Raw genomic sequence first — 19186 nt, forward strand, 5'->3', positions numbered from 1 at the left:
GCTCATCATGTTAAAAAAAAACAATTTGTTTTACGTAGAAACTCTAGCCTTATAAATTTTTTTGATTCAAATTTGGTAATACTTAAAAGAAAAACACATTTAAAATATGAGACTTCTTTTCATATCTCACTGGCTACGTACAACATCCAGATTGCCATCTAACATCTGATATCTTTACTGAGATTATCTAAGCACAGAAAAAGAATATTACCAGTTTAACATATTTGTATTGGTTTTTCTTTCTTGTCTTTAGTATGCCAGTAGATCTTCATGGATTTGTTTGGAATCATTGAGATAGCTGAAGAATTAGAACAGTGGAAAAACGTTACATAATCAATTAACCTAGTCATCATTGCTTAAGTACGTAGAACTGAAAATATTATGAGAAGAAAAAAAAACAAAATAACGATATATCCTCCTTACCTTTGAGGTTTTGGTTGCTTTGTCGATCGAGCCTATGGCACAAATTGTAACTTAGGTAATATCCATGCTTCTTATTCATTCCTCAACTAACATGAATATTAACAAAGCAGCACCGAGAAGGGGTCTTTAATACCCCATTGCCTAACAGTTCAAGAGGATGGGTTCTCTGAAGATTAAATGTTGACAACAAATCATTAAACGAAAACAGAGGAGAGGATACATTAAAACTCCAATTGTCACTTGAGATATCAGGATTGTCCGATTGGGTACTTACTTGTACCATTTGTAGCTCAGCCTCAGTCGTTTTTATCTCTAACGACACACATGTGGCCTCAACGTACGCCTGATGTGCTGAGACCAGCAACGACAAAAGGTAAAAAGAGTGTACTTACGTTATATGAAACGATAAGACAGGAATCAAACGGTTAGTTTAAAGATTTGTATAATTAAAAAAATGAAAGAGATTATGCATGAAACAAAGAGATTGATCTAAGATATACCTTCATTTTAATGGCCGAAAGAAAGGTCCTCCGCTCGAGCGATTGTGGAATTGAAACAACAACGTTCTCCTTTGCAAAGAAGGAGAGTTGCAACAAAAAATTTCAGATCAAAGTAAAACGGTGATAAGATTAGAACAACTACAAGGAAGGAGTTTTGGAAAACAACTATAAGAACAAATGAAGAAACGCGTCAGAAGATAAAGGAGAAGGAGTAAACCCTAAAATCAAGTGAAATTTGTCACAACAAGCAATAGATGTATTGATAGATGAAAGGAGTCGAAAATTTGAAGAAATAAAAGAGGTTTGAGATGTGAAAGTGAAATGTGAGGTTTGAGATGTGAAAGTGAATGTTTGACCTAAATACGAAGCTTTATAGCTGATTGATGGTTTCTCCGTATTTTTGCAGGTACGAAGAGTCGAAGACGTGGAAGAGGAAAAGTTTAATCGGAGAAATGTTAAATTTGTAGATGATGTGTCATATAATTTTTATACCTGAGTGATGATGTGGCAGCTTAAGGAATAAGCTTGAGAATGGTGATGTGCCTTGCATGTGTTCCTTTTATTAGTAGTAATGTCATTCTCACGTTTATTGTTAATATAATCAATATTCAGGAGGGAGAAAAAGTGGCTAACCCTTATCAACGCTTATTGAAAAATGATGGATGGGTTTACGTGCCTAGTAAAAGGACGTGAAATCCATTAAAAAAGATGAGCCTATAGATTGAGAGTGGATATTATGCCCACTAAGTAAAGTGATGGTTGGATCGTTATAAATGGTATTAGAGTCGAACTCAAACAAGTGTGGAATCGAGTGGGTTCATACCATTGGGGGTGATGGTTTTGGTGCGCAACGAGGACGTTGCGATCTGTTAGTGGGGGCGAATTATGACATCCCGGTTTGCAGAGAGGTTTAAAAGAATTGATTTGACCACCTATTTCACCAAAATGCATTTATCTTTTCGGTCAAGGATTCTGAGAAAAATCCAGAGTTAGGCGTGCTTAAACTGGAGTAGTTTCAGGATGGGTAAGTTTCGAGAAACTGATTGTCGGAACTGTACGAGTAAGGACAAAACACAGGGAAATACCATATGGTGATTAACAGAGGACGGTAAACAAGTCTTTAAAACCTTCTGAACGTAGCAAACCGACCGTCGGATATGGATGAGCTCAAGAAAGTAGATCCATAGACTGGAAGTTGACAAAGAACCCACTAAGCAAAATGACGGCCGAAACATTACACTCAGACACTTTTGATGCTGCCTTTTTTGCATTTAATAGCATCTTCTTCTTCCTCGACTTCTTTATGTTCCACAACAGAAGCTTCAAACTTTGCAAAACTAACCCACACGGTGCAATGCTTTGTACTGTCCATTATGATATCTCAAAATCAAAGTACGTCTGCCACAACCAATATAGAGTTAAAAAAAAGTCTAAGAAATCTTCAATTGTTTGGATGCTTTAGACTAAAAAAAATTAACTTCCATAGCAGCTCGGGCATGTCTAGAGCAGGCTGAGATATTGCAAGTTCAAAAATAGCTCTAGCTCATTCTGTTTCAGCAAGAGACATCTCAAACTCATCATAGTTTCCCCAAGGCCCAAGCATAGCAATAATTAGGTGACCATTCAAGATACCGCTTGTATAACGTATTTCTTGAAAAACTGTTTTGCCGAAGAAAAAAAATCACTGCAGTAAATAAAACACGAGAAATAGTGTCAATCATTTCCAGATTAATCGTCTTCAGGCTTACCTTTATTTCTTGGAAACTCATAGTCGATAATATGGTATTAAAACCCAATTCATGTTGTTCAGTACAATCTACAATTGATTTAATTTAAATCTAGTCTAGACCATTTCCAACAATCATTGGTCTATAAAATTGATGTATCACGTGGAACATTAACACGAACATATAGGACAAAAAAAAGTATTATATACCTCGAAGATAACCATATCAAACGCAAAATACAACAAAACCACAGTAATTTTGACGACTACTCATCAGTATCCCCGACAGCGTCGACTCAGATCGGCGTTCGCCCTAGTCTCTCTCTTTCTGGCATTATCCCCAATGTCTCATCTCCCGGCGGCGTCGACTCAGATCAGTATCGCTGGGAAACTGCTATGTCGCTCCCGTGATCTCTTCCTCTACCTAAACTTCCTTTGTTTCTGTTTCGACGGTGAACGCACCGGAGGTTCATCAAGTCCACGCCCAACGAATCCAACCATATTCAGCTTCATCCTCTCCCCCTCCCTCTGTCTTTTCCGGTGGTTTCTCCCACTGAGGTGATTCTCACGAGTTACCAGCCTATCAATGCCAAATCTGAGAATTTGAAACGCTTTCATTACCTTGTGTATCATATTTGTTACAAGCTTCCCTTGAAGTCAATCCCATCATCTCTCTGCTCCTTGGATCTAGATCCCCTCACCAAGCAGCTTGTTTGGTCGCAGTTGGACAGGAGCTTTGTGTTGACGCCGGAGCTGTGCAAAACCTTAACAAGCCGAGACCCAAACTATGCGCTTCACAAACCCAGGTTTGTCTCAAATCTTCAATTGCTTTCCCGTAGCATACCTTGTTGTCGATCTATGTTTTCGATTGTCCGAAGACTGCAGTTGGAACATAATCACTCATCGTTGCTCTGTTGTTGCAAAGTCTATTTGAAAACCCTGCCATTAGTATTTTTTAGGATCCATACCTCTAACCGCCAAAGACTGATGAGGACCGGCATTATGACCTCTTCTCTATTGAGAGATGGTTACCGGTTCCTCTTAAGCTTTCATTATCTATTTCAGCTGCGCCCTCAAATGTAACGACTACTACCTTGCAATAGCTGTTCTGAAACTGAAAGAACCAGGAAGTTCGGCATTATGATCTTCTCTCCAAGTAGAGGAGATTACCGAAGCCTTCCTACTTTTCTGTATATATCTTCTTTATGCCCTGAATATTGTCATGTACAAATCTCAAAAGCTAGGAATTATGTTATCTCTTGGCAAAGTCTGAAGAATATCGGCATTATGACCATAGCTCATAGAAGTGTGGTTACCGAAACCTTTTCAAGAAAGCCATGTTCAACCTTAATCCTTCACTCATCCTCTTCCTTGCCAATGAGCCGATCAAACCATTGTGTCTTTCGGTTATGGAAACCCTCTCAACGTCCCAATGTCAGATTAATACGAACCATCTACCACATCTCCACCTTGTTTGTGAATGTGGCATCGCTGCAACTTGAGGTAGCTTGCAATTTGATGCCTTGATTAAATCTTCAACACCTCTTGGCCTTAACTGTCGACTTGTCTATTTTTAAGTTTGTTATCTATGTATTATCAAGCCTTGTCTTTGAAAACTATCAACTTCTGTAGCCTGTTTACGTTGTTTGATTGAATGAAAAAATGACTTGTTTGTTAAAAAAAAAAAAAAAAAACTCATCAGCATTAAAGAAGAAGCAAATATTCCTATGACTCCAATTATTTGAGTTTTCGTCTTTGAGCGAATTGATGTGGAAAACTACAATTATCTTGGTGATGTACGATGTAATGATTTTACTCATCCTTGTTAGTTATTTTCACTAAATATTATTTGTGCCATGAGAAGCTATAAAAATATGTAACTGATGTGACTTAATACTTAATTTAATTAGAGAACATATAAAATTAATGTATAGGTTGAGGTCAAGAACCTCTTTCTTATTAGGAGAAACAAATAACCCCAAAAAATTATTGTAGATAAAGAGAGAAGCTAAAGTTTAGTAGTTTACTATGTCATGTATATATTAGATTCCATGTTTTGTTTCTTATTGCTTTATTTTATTTTGTTTTGGATTTTCTTGAAATAAAAGTGCTCTTGCCTTCAATTAGAAATCCGATTCATCAATCAACATGCTTTTGAATTACACGACACGGCCCATGTTTGTTGAAGATACTTAAGAGATAATTAAAGAGATATACGTATTACAGTAATATTGGTAATTGCACACGAATCCATATCAAACGATCAGAAAACAGAAATTATAGATTTTATATTTTGGAAAGTAGGAATACATTACTGAAGATGTTGTGGTAATTGCACACGAATCCATATCAAACGATCAGAAAACAGAAATTATAGATTTTATATTTTGGAAAGTAGGAATACATTACTGAAGATGTTGTGTTGATTGAAGTTTTATAAGGTTTAGAACATGTTATGGATTCTCTACTAAAGCAAGACACAACTGAAACAGAGGCTGATGCATTACATGATACAAATGCCGGAAGAATTGACATAGAAGATGAAGTATTACTTCACAAAGAGAATGAGGTATTACTTAATACAAATGATTATCACAAAGCAGAAAAGAGAAGGTGTTGAATTAAGAACCTTGCAGTTAGATATATCAGAGGATGTATCAAACGTCTGAAGCAGTTCTTGTACTAGTCCGACATTAATACAAGAAGTAGTACAAGAAGCTGAATTGAAGAGTTTGAGTACAGAAGCTTAAGACTTGGACAAGCCAAGTGGCGGTTGTTGAGCTGGATGAACATCTTGAATGGAAGATTCAAGATGGGATTATGGAGAGAAACTTTCCTATTTGTTGTATAATAGGAAATTCCTATTTGTTGTATAATAGGAAAATTGTCAATCCTAGGGGTTGTGCAATTGTTAATCTCCCAATTCCTATTTGTTGTATAATAGGAAAATTGTCAATACTAGGGATTGGACAATTGATATAAATACCAAGAGGGCGTTTCATGAAGACTTGCGCGCTTCAAGGTATTCTCAAGAGATGCACACAAGATGTGTGGTGTCGCCCCATCAAAAAGATAGAGAGATCTTTTGATGGTTTATTCATCTAGAAGAGAATGATTCGATATCATAGCAATTGTAATTACAATCTTGTTCTAGTGGATTTGTTCTGGATTAGGTCCCGGGGATTTAGGAAAAACCGAACTCCGTTAACAAAGCTTGTGTGTCTTATTTACTTTATGCACATACAATCTCGAAGTCGATCATATACATACTCGAACATATAGAGTTAGCCACAAATATGCGTTTTCAATTACATGGTGATAGGTACACCCATTTTATTTGTAGAACTAGGATTTTACCCGCGGTACACCGCGAAACTAAATTATAAATTATTGTATTTTAAATAATAATTTTTAATTTATTTAGTTTTCAAATTTTCAATTAATTAACTTTTGTCTAATTAATTTAGAATTTTGTTTATAATTTTTTTTCTTCTCACGTTTTATAAAATTTATAACTTTATTACATTAAATTTGTTATTAGATAGAATATAAAATTCTAGATTTGTTTTGTTCTCTAGAATTAAACAGATGTATATGCCTATATAGTATGTGTTAGTGTATATTTTTATGTGTATTTAATTTTTTTTTTTTTTGGAATATTAAGAATGTGTCATAGTATTTGTAATATTCTGTAGTTAATATACTAAATAATTTATAAGTTAATTTTCAAAACTATGATTACAAATCTATAGTATATATGAGATAAACTAACAGTTTTAGTGTTGGTTCTATAGTCCAAACCCGTCATGCTAGGCGGGTCAGACAACATGTTCAAAGATTTTTAATCCATAAAAATTCATCATACGAAACCCGTGAAAGTAAAAATTATTTTTAAATACGTCGAGATCAATGCGTTGAGACCAAAAATCTCGGCCACGGATCCTCCTCCAAGATCAAAAATCAATTTGTTTATTGATTAGGCCGATTGTTTAGGAAATTTGTGTATAGAGAAAATATTGTTGTAAAATTGGAAACTTAATATTAATTAAATTAATTATAAACTTAATATTTAATGCTAAAGAGAGGGATTCCTATTGTTTTGGAAATTTATTTAGGATGGGAATCTTGTTTTCAAAAATAGAAACTTAATATTAATTAATTAAATGAAAAACAAATTAATAATTAATACAAATAGCATGCTTGTAAATAGGTATGAACTTCAGGATTTATTTTATAAATGTCTCCAAAAATGTATATATATATATTGTAGAAATATTGCAAACTGTATGAGAAAACATTACATGGTTGATGATAAGTACACCAATTTTATTAGTAGAAATATAGACATTCCACAAATTTTGATGCGATTTGAGAAGACAACACCGAAAGTTTTTGATGCAATAAAAAATATTAGATATGAGTTATAATAATAATGCAAATTCAAGAATAGACAAACAACACTAAAATCATATGTCACTAAATTTTCTTAAATATTTACATATATATATATATATTAGTTATACTAATGGGACCATGTGTTTATGATTTCTAAAAAAATATTATTTTATTGTTTTATCGATTTTTTTTTTTTTTTTTACAATTATCAAACTTTGGACAAGTAATTAAAATTTGTTAATTTATTGAAAATACGAATTTAAAGAATATTAATTTATAGAGGTTTTACTATAGTCTACGCACTAGTAAAAATTTGTTGTATAGTTACAAAAAAATGTGTATGAATAACTTGTTTTTCGTAGCCAAAAGTAAATTGTTACAGATTTGTTACAAAAAAAAAATAGTAATTATTTACTCGTCACAAACTGACCCCTTTATCGCAATTCGACGCAACTTGCTACAGATTAGAGACAGTAAAAACTGTGACAAACCTGCTACTAATTGATACAGTAATCTACGTCGGGTTGAGAGAATTGCCGTCAAACGTATTAATAGCAAATGGTGACAAAACGTGACAAAAATGTTGTGGCTACATACTCACCACAATCTTCAAGGGTGGTTGTCATTAACTTATTACTAATTGGGACAAGAAGTTTGTCGCATAGTTTTCACAGTTAGCTTCGAATATTTTGTAAGAGTTAGCTACGGTGAATTTTGTAAGAGTTCGCATAAATGGTTTTTTTGTATTAAATAATTAATTTGAAAAATATACATGTGTGTATATTTGTTGTATCGACGTTGTGGTTGGGCGGTGATAAGCTTCGCCGGCGACGCGTTTTTCTGGCAGCGGAGGAAAAGGTGAGGGAAACAGGAACGTGTCGGCAAAGAGGAGTACGTTCGAGGCGGAGTATCAGAGATGCGATGGTGGACGATTCAAGATCTGTTGGTGAGAAGTTCGAGATCTGGAGGTTGAGGATGGCGGAAGCTTCGAGATGTGCTGGTGTGAACGACAACGGAAGCTTCAATATATGATGTGGTGAACGACGATAGAAGCTTCGAGGTCTGGTGGGTGGAGCGACGGAAGCTCCGAGATCTGGTGGTGGTGAAGGCAGAAGCTTCGTGATGTAATGCTTTGAGATATGGGGAACAAAGTGAGAGAAGGAGAATCGATTAGCAGAGATGAAGGGTTAACGATGAATGGGTTTAGTTGATTTGTGTTTCTTGTGTCTGAACTGTAAATTGTTAAAAAATGCATAAGCTTGATTCTTGAAGAAACGAGATAAGGAGGAGAGGAAGAGAAAAGAAAAAAATAGAAGGAGGAGATCTGGTCCGTTGGATCTAATTAATCAATGGTAGATGATAAACGAAAGTGCAATCTCTGTCTTTGTGTATTAGCCAATCAGAAGTTTTCTTCTTTAAAATAAATAAAATCCATATATTATTTGTAGCTAAATTACGACAACCATTTTTTGATATGTATTGCTACACGTTAAAATTGTCGCAACAGTTAATAATAATTGATAGCAATACTATAATACGATTAATCTCCATTTTTTTAATTATTATTAAAATATTTACTACATATTGTGACGATATTTTCTGTAGATAATGCGGCTACAATATGATGTGTCATAAATTATGTAGCAAATTTAATACAACATTTTTTTGTAATAATTCATAACTATAAATTATATGTTTATTCACACAAAAGTTAGAAATTAAATTACCTCATAATTTGTTACTAATTAGTCACATTATATAACTATATTTTGCTACAATTATTTCAGTAATAGATATCTCTAACTATTTAAACAGTTTTTACTAGCGACGGACCCTTACAAAAAAATATCAGAATCTACGGCTAAAAAACCATTATCCTAAAAAACATTTACTAAAAATAATAATATCACATAAAAAATTGGACAAACATGGGGTCTAATATATAGGATACGTAGACTATTTCCAACAACTTATCAAATATATATTTTTTAATTTTCTTCATTGTTTTATAAATTTGATGTATCACGTGGAATATTGACACGAACATATATGACAAAAAAGAAAATTATATACTTCGAAGAATGCATGACTATATGTCTATATCAAACACAATACAACAAAAACACAGTAATTCTGTCGATTACTCATCAGCATTAAAGACGAAGCAAAGATTCCTACGACTCCGGAGTCCATTTATTTGAGTCTTCGTCTTTGAGAGAATTGATGAGGAAAACTACAAAGTCTTGGTGATGTACGATGTAATAATTTACTCATCGTTGATAGTTTAGATAAGAGAGAAGCTAAAGTTTAGTAGTTTACTATGTCATATATATATTAGATTGCATGCTTTTTTTTTTTTTTTGGATTTTCTTGAAATAAAAGTGCTCTTGTCTACAATTAGAAATCTGATTCAACAGTCAACATGCTTTTGAATTACACGATACGACACATGTATGTTGAAGACAGGGGCGGATCTAGTAAGAGACTATTGGGTCAGCTGACCCCACTAATTTTTTTAATATATTTTTAATTATAAATTATAATATGACTCTTTTAAATTTTGTAATTTAATTCCTACAAATTTTTCATTCTGATTTTAACTTCTACAAATTTTGCATTTTTACTACATTTTAGATTAAATTTCTATTTTGATCTTCCTAAAATTGCATTTTTACCCCTATTTTTTTAAAAAAATTTCATTTTAACTTTTTAAATTTTACACTTTTATCCTTTTGCAAAAAAAATTATTTAGACCCCTCTAAAATTTTTTTCTAGCTCCACCACTGGTCGAAAATATTTAAAGATAAAATAAGAGATATACTCCAAAATTGGTAATTGCACACGAATCCATATCAAACGATCATGAAACAGAAATTCTTAATTTTATTTATTTAAAAGTAGGAATGCATTACATGGTTGGTGATAAGTACACCAATTTTATTAGTTGAAATATTGCAAACTAGGAGAAAACATTACATGGTTGGTGATAAGTACACCAATTTTATTTAATACAAGTACGATACGAATGTGTTCAATAAAACACACGTTTATTTTTATAGCATTGACGTCTTTGACTGAAGCAGACTTAGGCAAAGATCCATATTGACCTTTTACTTGACACCATTGCCTGAAGCTTTAATTTTAGTGGCGTGGCGTTCACAGAAGCTCTTCAGTCTTGCAAATGCATCCTCCAAAGCAAAAATATCCATGTCGATAGAATGCCTCGCCCAGTTCTTCAGACCAAAAGCAATCCCTAAACCAATCCAACATGATAACATATATATATGTTGTTATGCGAAAATTGTCTTAAAAGCTAAATTGTTAAATTACCGTGATCAAAGGTAATGAGAAATTAATCAATACCTGGTAAGAGGACAATGCATTCTTCTTTAGCAAGCTTTTCACAGAAATCTTCATCATCTTTAATGTCCGCAAACATTGAAAAGTTCAGCTCGGTCTGGGAGAGAGAAAAAGCATGCATGTAAATATATAACATTGTTTCAAAATATAATACTAACTAGTAACAAGAAGTCCGAAATGTAGTAGTAACAGAATACCCATAAGAAGGTGCAGGCTTCAGTTTGGTGGTAGCAGGTTAGGGCTGGTATGTCTTTGAGCTTGGCAAATGCAAAGTCCGATTTCTCTTTCAGAAAAGCCTGCCTCCTCTCGAAGAACTCTTTAGGAGTTTTCTCCAAGATGGTGGGAACAGCAGCCTATATGATAAAAGTCACAAATTCACTTTAGTATATGCATGCAAAAAAAAAAATAATAATAATATTAATAAATAAACCAACTTTAGGTTACGGTATGCTTCCGAACTAGAAAATCCCATACCTGGATAACAGTTGCTGGTTTATTATCTATCGCCAGAAAATTCTTAAGAGCACTTGTGATCTGTCCATATATAGCAAGATTAGGACAAGGAAAACTACGTATGTGTGGACATTTTCAACTATTAATATGGACCAAATTTATTTATACAATGATAAAATTAACCAATACATTCATAGAGATTTAGTATGTCAATGGCATGTAATCTGATTGTTTGGACGTAAAAAATTTGTTTTTAACTTATAAATATACCGACGATATATATAAAGTAATGGTAGTAATGTTTAAAGAGTGATCCGAAAAAGTGGATTCGGACCTTGTTGGATTGGAAGGCACCATCTAGATCGTGCAGCGCGAGCCAGCCGGTTCGCCATCCGGGTACACTCCATCCCTTCGATAGAGAACCGAGACTGATCACAGGTACGATCGACGAGAATTTCGCCATGGGAACATGGGGATTACTCCCAAACACAGTCCATCTGAAAACTTCGTCAGCAACCACCATTATCCCTAGTTCTCGAGCCAACACAGCCAGCTGATATATAAAGAAATATTCAATAGTTACGTTACACATTATCAAAGATGAGATCATATAAGGTCACGTTGTATAGCTAATTAGAGTATCTGTAAAATACCTGCTTAAGATGAGCTTCAGAGTACGTGTTCCCATTAGGATTGTGTGGGTTGATAATAAGTATCGCACAGGTGTTCTCGTCCACAAGCGAACGTACGCTGTCAAAGTCGATCTCATAGTTCTTTTCACGGAGGAAAGTATATTCACGAACCTCAAAATTATTGTAGATTGCGTGGACCATGTCCCATGGAAAGCCCGGCTTCGGAAGCAAGATGTTGGCTTTCGGTGCAGCCAAGATTTCAATTGCAAGCTCGATGGCTTGTTTGCATCCAACGGTCATAAACACGTCATCTGCAGTCAGTTTCTTCGGAAGATCTCGACTTAGAAACTCTGCAACAGCACTGAGAACAACGGAAGCAAAAAACAATTTGTCATAGAAAATATACAAAGATACATAATAGAGTTAAGGTGAAACTAGAAGTGTTATATATATATGGGGCTAGATCATATTGTAAAACAATTTTTTTGTGGGACAGTTTTTCTTAGGACTTTTCAAGAAAAATATCTTAAATGATCAACGATAATTCGATGTATATATTACCTTTTAGCTGCGGGAAGGCCAATACTTGGAGCATAGGCGTTTCCACTACCGTCAAGGACAGCTTTAACGACTGCCTTCTCAGCGGTATGGCTAGTCTCGGGGGCTTCACTTAGAGGGGGCAAAATGGGTTTTATTTTAGGGTCACAAAGAGCCATGATTCTAGAGGTGTAACTGCCTAGGGTAAAAGTTGAAGCCTTTTTGGCTGCTTCGTTACCAATAAACTGCCAGTTGACGGAAGTATTTTTCGCCATATTTCTTATATTTCTCTTGTTAAGATTTTTGGTTTGGTGATTGTTTTCATCGCTACGAGTGGGATTATATAGTACAAGTTTCGACACTTCAAAAAAAAAAAAACGTAAACACATGATTTTCACGTGCGGAGTATCCAGAAAAAATCTAGAGAGAAACAAATAGTAGTAACTAATCTATGTCGAGTCTCCACGCGTTAGAACGTGGGAAACTTCGATCAAGCTGATTACAAGTATTCTTTTTGTACACTTAGGGTTAAATTTGTATGTTGAGTGATCTCTACGCGTTGGAACGTGTGAGTTTCTTTCGATCAAGGTGATTAGTACACGTAGAATAGAATTATGTATACAAGTCTGCGACACCCTCCGGATCAGGACTCACGAGTATAATCAATAATAGACAATTAATTCAAATGCATATTCACCCATGGACACTTCTTTATGTTTAAAGGTTCCCGAAAATAACAAATGCATTGTATAAATATTTTTTTGTCTTAAACCCTAACATTTGGCAATCAAGACAATCACTCGGGTTTCAAGTCCTTCCCGCTCGTAACTCGTAAGTCCTAAGGTAACAAAGACTGATGAACATGAATGTGTAAAGTAAAATATCAGGAATGTTCCAAGACTATATTTGATATTTGGATACAACAAACGAGCTAATCAGAGAGTGAAATAATTGTGTGAGTTTTAAAGTCTTGCCGATAAATAGACAAAAGGTAGTCGAAGTATTCTCATATTGATAACCAAGTGTCTTTAAGCCTCTATGTAAGAAGACTTTGGATTTTGGATACCGCACCCAAAGGTCCCAATTAAATACATAACAAATAACAAAAGTATTGTATTAAAAAAACACTTCCTCTATTTTGCAAAAAGTGTTATTTTCGAATTTTATTTTTGTTTCACAAAGAATGTCATTTTATATTTTTAATAAATCATTTTATATTTTTAATATATCTTTTACATTATTTTTTTTAATTTTATTCTTAATCTATAATTAATTTAACCTATTAATCACTTATTAAATAAAAACATATATGTATATTTTAATTTATTTTTTTAATTGGGGTGAAATGTGTCTAAATGATATTCTTTGTGAAACAGAAAAAATATTAAAGATCAATCACATACATGATTTAGTTAATATAATATTCTGCTACATAAAATTAGTTAATGTACATATAGATACCCTATAAGATTCATAATACCCCAAAAACCAAAAAAAATTATTTCTTAGCCGTCATCTTTTTTTGCTCAAAAAAAATTATTTCTTAGCTAGAAGATTTAGTCTCTCCTATATAGTACATAGTAAACTTCCCACCACTTATCTTGGTTGCCATTCACGTGATTTCACGTGGGATGTTGAAAAATGAATTGAGAGGACAAAATGAAACAATGCATCTCGTGCCCTGCCTCTACATGTTAAGGTGATGCATCTCGTGCCCTGCCTCTACATGCTAAGGTGATTACAAATGTGAAAATAATACTTTTGTCAACCCAAAGTAGTTTATTTGCCTTAAAATAATTAAACGAGCGATTATGGATAAGACTTAAAAAAAAAAGCTAGGTCTCATGCCAAAAATTGTCCAAACCTTAAATATCGAAATACCACTACAAGATATGTCATTTATACAGATCTGTGAAAAACCAGTTTTATGAAAATTATTTGTTACAACAACCATAAATTTTGATACCATACCAAAAACTAGCTCAAAAATCGACGATTACTTCTTTTATATATTGCTCAGAAATACTTGATTTTTTTAATTATTTACTGATCAATGTCAACAAAATTAATGGAATTCTCTCATTTATCTTACTAATCGAATTCCAAATGAAATCACTTAATTGATAAATCGAGTAAACTCTTGATGGTGATCAAAAATAAAAAAGCAATACTATTGTACTTATATTATCACCATCACATAACTTTTAGTGGAAAATTACTAAAGAAAATTCCAGTTTTGTATTTTTGGCAGGAAAATTGTAGGTTTGGAATTTTGGCGAAAAATTCCGGGTTTGCGTTTTTAGCGGAAAATTACGGTTAACGTTTTTGGCAGGAAAATTACGGGTTCGCATTATTTGTGGGAAATTTACGGGTTTGCGTTTTTTGACCAAAAAAATTTACGGATTTGCATTTTGGTGGAAAAATTGTGGGTTTTAGCGGGAAATTTATGGGTTTGCGTTTTTGGCGGGAAAATTGCAGATTTACGTTTTGGCAGGAAAATTGCGGATTTGCGTTTTGGCGAGAAAACTGCGGGTTTGCGTTTTTGGCGGGAAAATTATAAGTTCAAAATTTTGGTGGGAAATTGCGGGTTTGGAATTTTGGCGGGAAAATTATAAGATGATGATGATGACCCCATGTTGTTGACTATGATATATATTGATATGATGATGGTGATATTAATATGATTATGAAGGTATGATGATGATGATGATGATGATGATAATATGACAATGTTGATGATGATGATAGTATGATGATGATGTTAGTATGATGATGTTAATATGACGATGGTAGGATGATTGTAGGATGATGATAGTATGATGATGATGTTGATGATATTAAGTTGATAATGAAGAAATTGATGGATTAGTGGTTAACTAATAAACCGTTATAACCAAACTCATTTGACTCATGGACTCGTTTAATCATTAATTTATTTAACTCATCAATTCATTAGGATCTAAAATTTTAACTCATTAGAGTTCATGAGTTGAGTTGAATTGACCCATTTTAACACTCTTAATTACAACACATGTAGTTAAAATTGACATATGTTACCATTACGTGAGTAACTTAAAAAGACCAAAGTTTATATAATAATATAATATAAGTAGGTACGTTGTACATATAACGAGAACTGTAGATATTTTGAAACTCATAACAACTTTTTTTTTTTTTTTTTGAATGTCATAACAACTTTTTATCATCTTCTTCCTCGTAACAAACACATGCGCAATTGAGCTGTTCGTGTCGTCGGAATCTCCTTTCTTACTTGTTTTGTTGATAGCTCACGAGAATATAAGAAAAGGCAAAAGATTCGCACGTTGATCCGTATGTTTTTGTTTGTACTATCTGACTAAAAAAATACCCCCACAACACCACCGGCCTCTGTAGATATGAGCCGTGTAAAAATACGATTCTTTAATCATTATTTCTTTTGAACCAAAAGCAAATGAAATCATTATTTCTTTACTTTCTTAAGGATTGAATCAGTGTAACTTAAGCGTCTAGGGATTTAATCAGGTTAAATTTTGGCTGAACCAAACCAAAATCATTATTCACTTTGGCTGTAATCTCTGGTTCAATTTGTTTTGTTGGCTCCTAATAATAATATATAAGGTTCCAGTCCAAATAATAAATTCTGAACTTAAATCGAACCAGTCTATTCAACTGAGAATAAATAGAATTATACTGTAGTTGTTGCGTAGATGAGTAGAATAATTAGAAAATACATGGAAATAATTTCTCAAAGATACATGCTCTTAATGATTGATGTGAGGGATTAAAACACCATTTTATTTATCACAAACTCTTAATGATTTATTATTTCATATCAGCAAACCATCCCCATGATTATATCTTAGCCTCAGATATATTCGAGAAATCGGAAGTCTTTAGTTGACGCCATTAGCTTCAACTATAATGGAATGGCGTTCACAGAAGCTCTTCAATCTTACAAATGCATCCTCTAGTCTCGGAGTCTCCATGTCGATAGAATGCCTCAACCAGTTCTTCTGACCAAATGCAATCCCTAATCCAACACACAATATTTTTTTATTTGATTTTTGTCAACAACATTCATTCAATCGGATTAAAACTGGGTTGTGACACAACAACAAACTCTAGTACGAACCACTAGACTGCATGTTTAATCTATAATTTTTATTTGACAAGTGTTCACAAAAAAAAATAAAAAATAAAAAACAATCTTGTATATTCGTCCTATAGAACGAGAGGTTTTCACAATCAGGGTTTTACCAGGTAAAAGAACGAGGTTTTCTTCCTTAGCAAGCTTCCTACAGAAGTCATGATCGTCTTCAATGTCTACAAAATCCAATGGGTCCAGCTTTGTCTGCGGTATGCCCATCCACACAAGGAGAAGTTGGTTTCAAACTCAAAAATATTGTTAAAAATTAATTAACAGTACATTAAAAAATGTAAAAATAATAGATTAAAAAAATCAATACCCATAAGAAAGTGCATGCTTCAGGTTTCATGTAACAGGTGAGGGTTGGTATGTGCTTGAGCTTTGAATATCCAAATTCCACTTTGTCTTTCAGAAAACTCTGCCTCTTATCGAAGTACTCTTGAGGAGTTTTCTCCAAGATGGTAGGAATAGCCGCCTATATCGAATTCATAATGGAATATCGAATTCATAATATTTCATTTACAATAATTCTAGAGATTAAACAAATTATAATAAAACGCGATCCGAACCTGGATAACAGTTGGTGGTTTAGAACTAATCTCTAGATATTCTTTAGCAGCTTTTAAGACCTGTCCATATAAAAATAAGATATGGCCAAGAAAATGAATTGAATTGATTTTTTTTTTTTTTTAGTGTTAATCTAATATAGAATTATATATAGGAAAAGAATGCATATTGCTGTTTTCCGGACCAACCTTGGAGGTTTTGAAGACACCATTTAGATCGTGCAGTGCAAGCCAGCCGGTTCGCCATCCTGGGACTATCCATCCTTTCGATATGGACCCGACTGTAACTACAGGTACTATCGAGGAGAATTTCCCCATTGGAACAAAGGGATTACTCCCGAACACGGTCCATCTATATACTTCATCCGAAATTACCATTATCCCGAGTTCCCGAGCCAATGTCGCCAGCTGTGATTGATTTAAAAAGTAAAGATTAGCATCTTGATTGCCCAAATATAAAACAATTTATGTTTTCAATATTGCAAATTGTAAATGACATATAAAAATGTGTTTATTTGTTTCTCTGGGTTACGCTTACAACATATGAAAGAAATTTGATTATAACATTAGTTAATTTGAAGACAAAACGTAAACAGTAGCTAGATTTTATGCATGTCTAGTTCATCTAGCTAATCATGTTTCATGTGAACAATTTTGCAAGAGTAAAATTACTTAAATACCTTCTCAAGATGAGCCTTAGTGTAGTAGTTCCCATTAGGGTTATGGGGGTTGATTATAAATATCGCAAACGTGTTCTCATCTACCATCTCTCTAACGCTGTCGAAATCGATCTCAAAGTCTCTTTCGGGGATGACTTCATACCTTCGAACCTCAAGATGTTTGTAAATAGAGTGGACTATGTCCCATGGAAAGCCAGGCCTGGGAAGCAAGATGTTGGCTGTTGGCTTAGCCAGGATTTTGACCGCAAGCTCGATTGCTTGTTTGCACCCAACAGTCATATATACATCATCTCCCGTTAGCTTGTTGTCAAGATCTCGGTTTAAATAATCCGCCACAGCACTGATAAGCATAGAGTTAAGATGAAAAACGGACAAGGATGCCAATTCCGTTGAACCGATTCTATCTAACTTGACTGGCCATAATTTATTCGGGTTAATTCTCAAATAAGTTAAGGACTAACCTAAACCAATCCAAAAGACTAACATATATAGCTCTAACCAACAATACTACAAAAATGTACAGAAAAGTCTAAAATCGTTAACATTCTATATTTACCGTTTCGCAACCGAGAGGCCAATACTAGGGGCGTAGGCGTTTCCTGTGCCGCAGAGGACAGCTTGAACGACTGCCTTTTCGGCAGTATGGCTGGTCTCTGCCTCCTCGCTTAGTGGAGGCAAAATAGGCTTTCCTTGAGGGTCGCACATGCCAAAGATTTCAGAAGAGTAAGTACCTAGAGAGGCTGCAGCGGCCTTTTCAGCTGCATCGCTGCCACTGAACTGCCAATCAACGTATCCGTGGCTAGTCATGTTTCTTATGTTTTATAGCTCTTGATAGATTCTTTTTTGGGTGATTACTCTCATTGCTATTAGTAAGATTATATAGTAAAAGTTTCTACATTTTTCTATTAGAATAAAGCATGAAGTGAAGTGAAGTAAAGAAGTAAAGAATTGATGTTAAGTAAGAGATGTGAAGTAACGAATAAAATACTGTATGTCTATAATATGAAGTAGTAAAGTATGATGTGAGGTAAAGAATAAAACATGTGTGTAAAATATGTGAAGAAAGGAATATGTTATGTACAGTAATATATATTTCTTAAGACATGTACTATAGAAACTTAAGCTTATGTATTGAGATAACAACAGAAAGGAAATAATAATGTATCTAGAGACCACCATACATGTTAGAATGTGTGTTTCCTTGTTTCAAGGTGATCACAAAATGTATTATTGGCTTCTAATAAGATTTCAAATAACAAATTCTGAACTTTAAATCGAACCAATAACGATAAATAGAATTATATTTGTTTCATTGATGAGTAAAAAATTAGAAAATACATCGAAAGAATTTCTCAAGGATACATGCATGATTGATGTGAGTGATAACCATTTTATTTATCACAAACACTCATGATTTATTTCGTATCAGCAAACCATCCCATTTATATCTTAACCTCGGATATATTCGGGAAATCGGAGCCATACCACTTCTGTAGGAAGCTTGCTAAGGAAGATTCAAAGGTTTTAGTATATAATCCAGGGGACTGAAATTTTCTTACGATAACTTATACATATACAAATAATTATAGACGTATGTTTGTTTTTATAAAAGACAAATTTAGTTCATTATAATATTATGCCAAATATTTTATTAAGCCATAAATTTTAGTAAAATAATAATTTTGTGATTCTTTAAATAAACCTATTATCATTACAAAATTAATTTGGTGGTCTTAGAGAATTAAAACCTTAAAAAAAGAACATAAT

The 19186-nt window shown here is 33.7% G+C and overlaps 2 protein-coding genes across 2 annotated transcripts; both read right to left on the reverse strand.

The window, feature by feature from the left end:
• Positions 1–9907: 9907 nt before the first annotated feature.
• Positions 9908–12344, reverse strand: LOC147933782 (cystine lyase CORI3-like). Its single transcript, XM_087472492.1, has 7 exons — positions 12051–12344; positions 11511–11850; positions 11192–11410; positions 10879–10938; positions 10602–10757; positions 10408–10501; positions 9908–10297 (listed from the first exon to the last, which is right to left on the reverse strand). The coding sequence occupies exons 1-7, from the start codon at positions 12299–12301 to the stop codon at positions 10155–10157; spliced, it is 1263 nt and encodes a 420-aa protein (XP_087328618.1). The 5' UTR covers positions 12302–12344; the 3' UTR covers positions 9908–10154.
• A 3323-nt stretch (positions 12345–15667) lies between these two features.
• LOC147933783 (putative aminotransferase TAT4) lies at positions 15668–18477 on the reverse strand. Its single transcript, XM_087472493.1, has 7 exons — positions 17976–18477; positions 17420–17759; positions 16929–17147; positions 16743–16802; positions 16493–16648; positions 16284–16377; positions 15668–16056 (listed from the first exon to the last, which is right to left on the reverse strand). Exons 1-7 carry the CDS (start codon positions 18224–18226, stop codon positions 15920–15922), a joined length of 1257 nt encoding a protein of 418 aa, XP_087328619.1. The 5' UTR covers positions 18227–18477; the 3' UTR covers positions 15668–15919.
• Positions 18478–19186: the final 709 nt, after the last annotated feature.

The sequence above is a fragment of the Camelina sativa genome, chromosome 11 (assembly GCF_030686135.1).
Source record: "Camelina sativa cultivar CO46 ecotype springtype chromosome 11, ASM3068613v1".
In the NCBI taxonomy this organism is placed as follows: domain Eukaryota; kingdom Viridiplantae; phylum Streptophyta; class Magnoliopsida; order Brassicales; family Brassicaceae; genus Camelina; species Camelina sativa.

Excerpts from the sequence above, each read along its gene's own strand:
- LOC147933782 (XM_087472492.1), bottom strand. The coding sequence starts at position 12,301 with ATGGCGAAAAATACTTCCGTCAACTGGCAGTTTATTGGTAACGAAGCA. Across the intron at positions 10,502-10,601 it reads AAGCCTGCACCTTCTTATGG|ACCGAGCTGAACTTTTCAAT; the intron begins GTATTCTGTTAC and ends TCTCTCTCCCAG. Across the intron at positions 10,298-10,407 it reads ATGCATTGTCCTCTTACCAG|GGATTGCTTTTGGTCTGAAG; the intron begins GTATTGATTAAT and ends GGATTGGTTTAG.
- LOC147933783 (XM_087472493.1), bottom strand. The coding sequence starts at position 18,226 with ATGACTAGCCACGGATACGTTGATTGGCAGTTCAGTGGCAGCGATGCA. Across the intron at positions 16,803-16,928 it reads GTGTCTTCAAAACCTCCAAG|GTCTTAAAAGCTGCTAAAGA; the intron begins GTTGGTCCGGAA and ends TTATATGGACAG. Across the intron at positions 16,378-16,492 it reads AAGCATGCACTTTCTTATGG|ACAAAGCTGGACCCATTGGA; the intron begins GTATTGATTTTT and ends GGCATACCGCAG.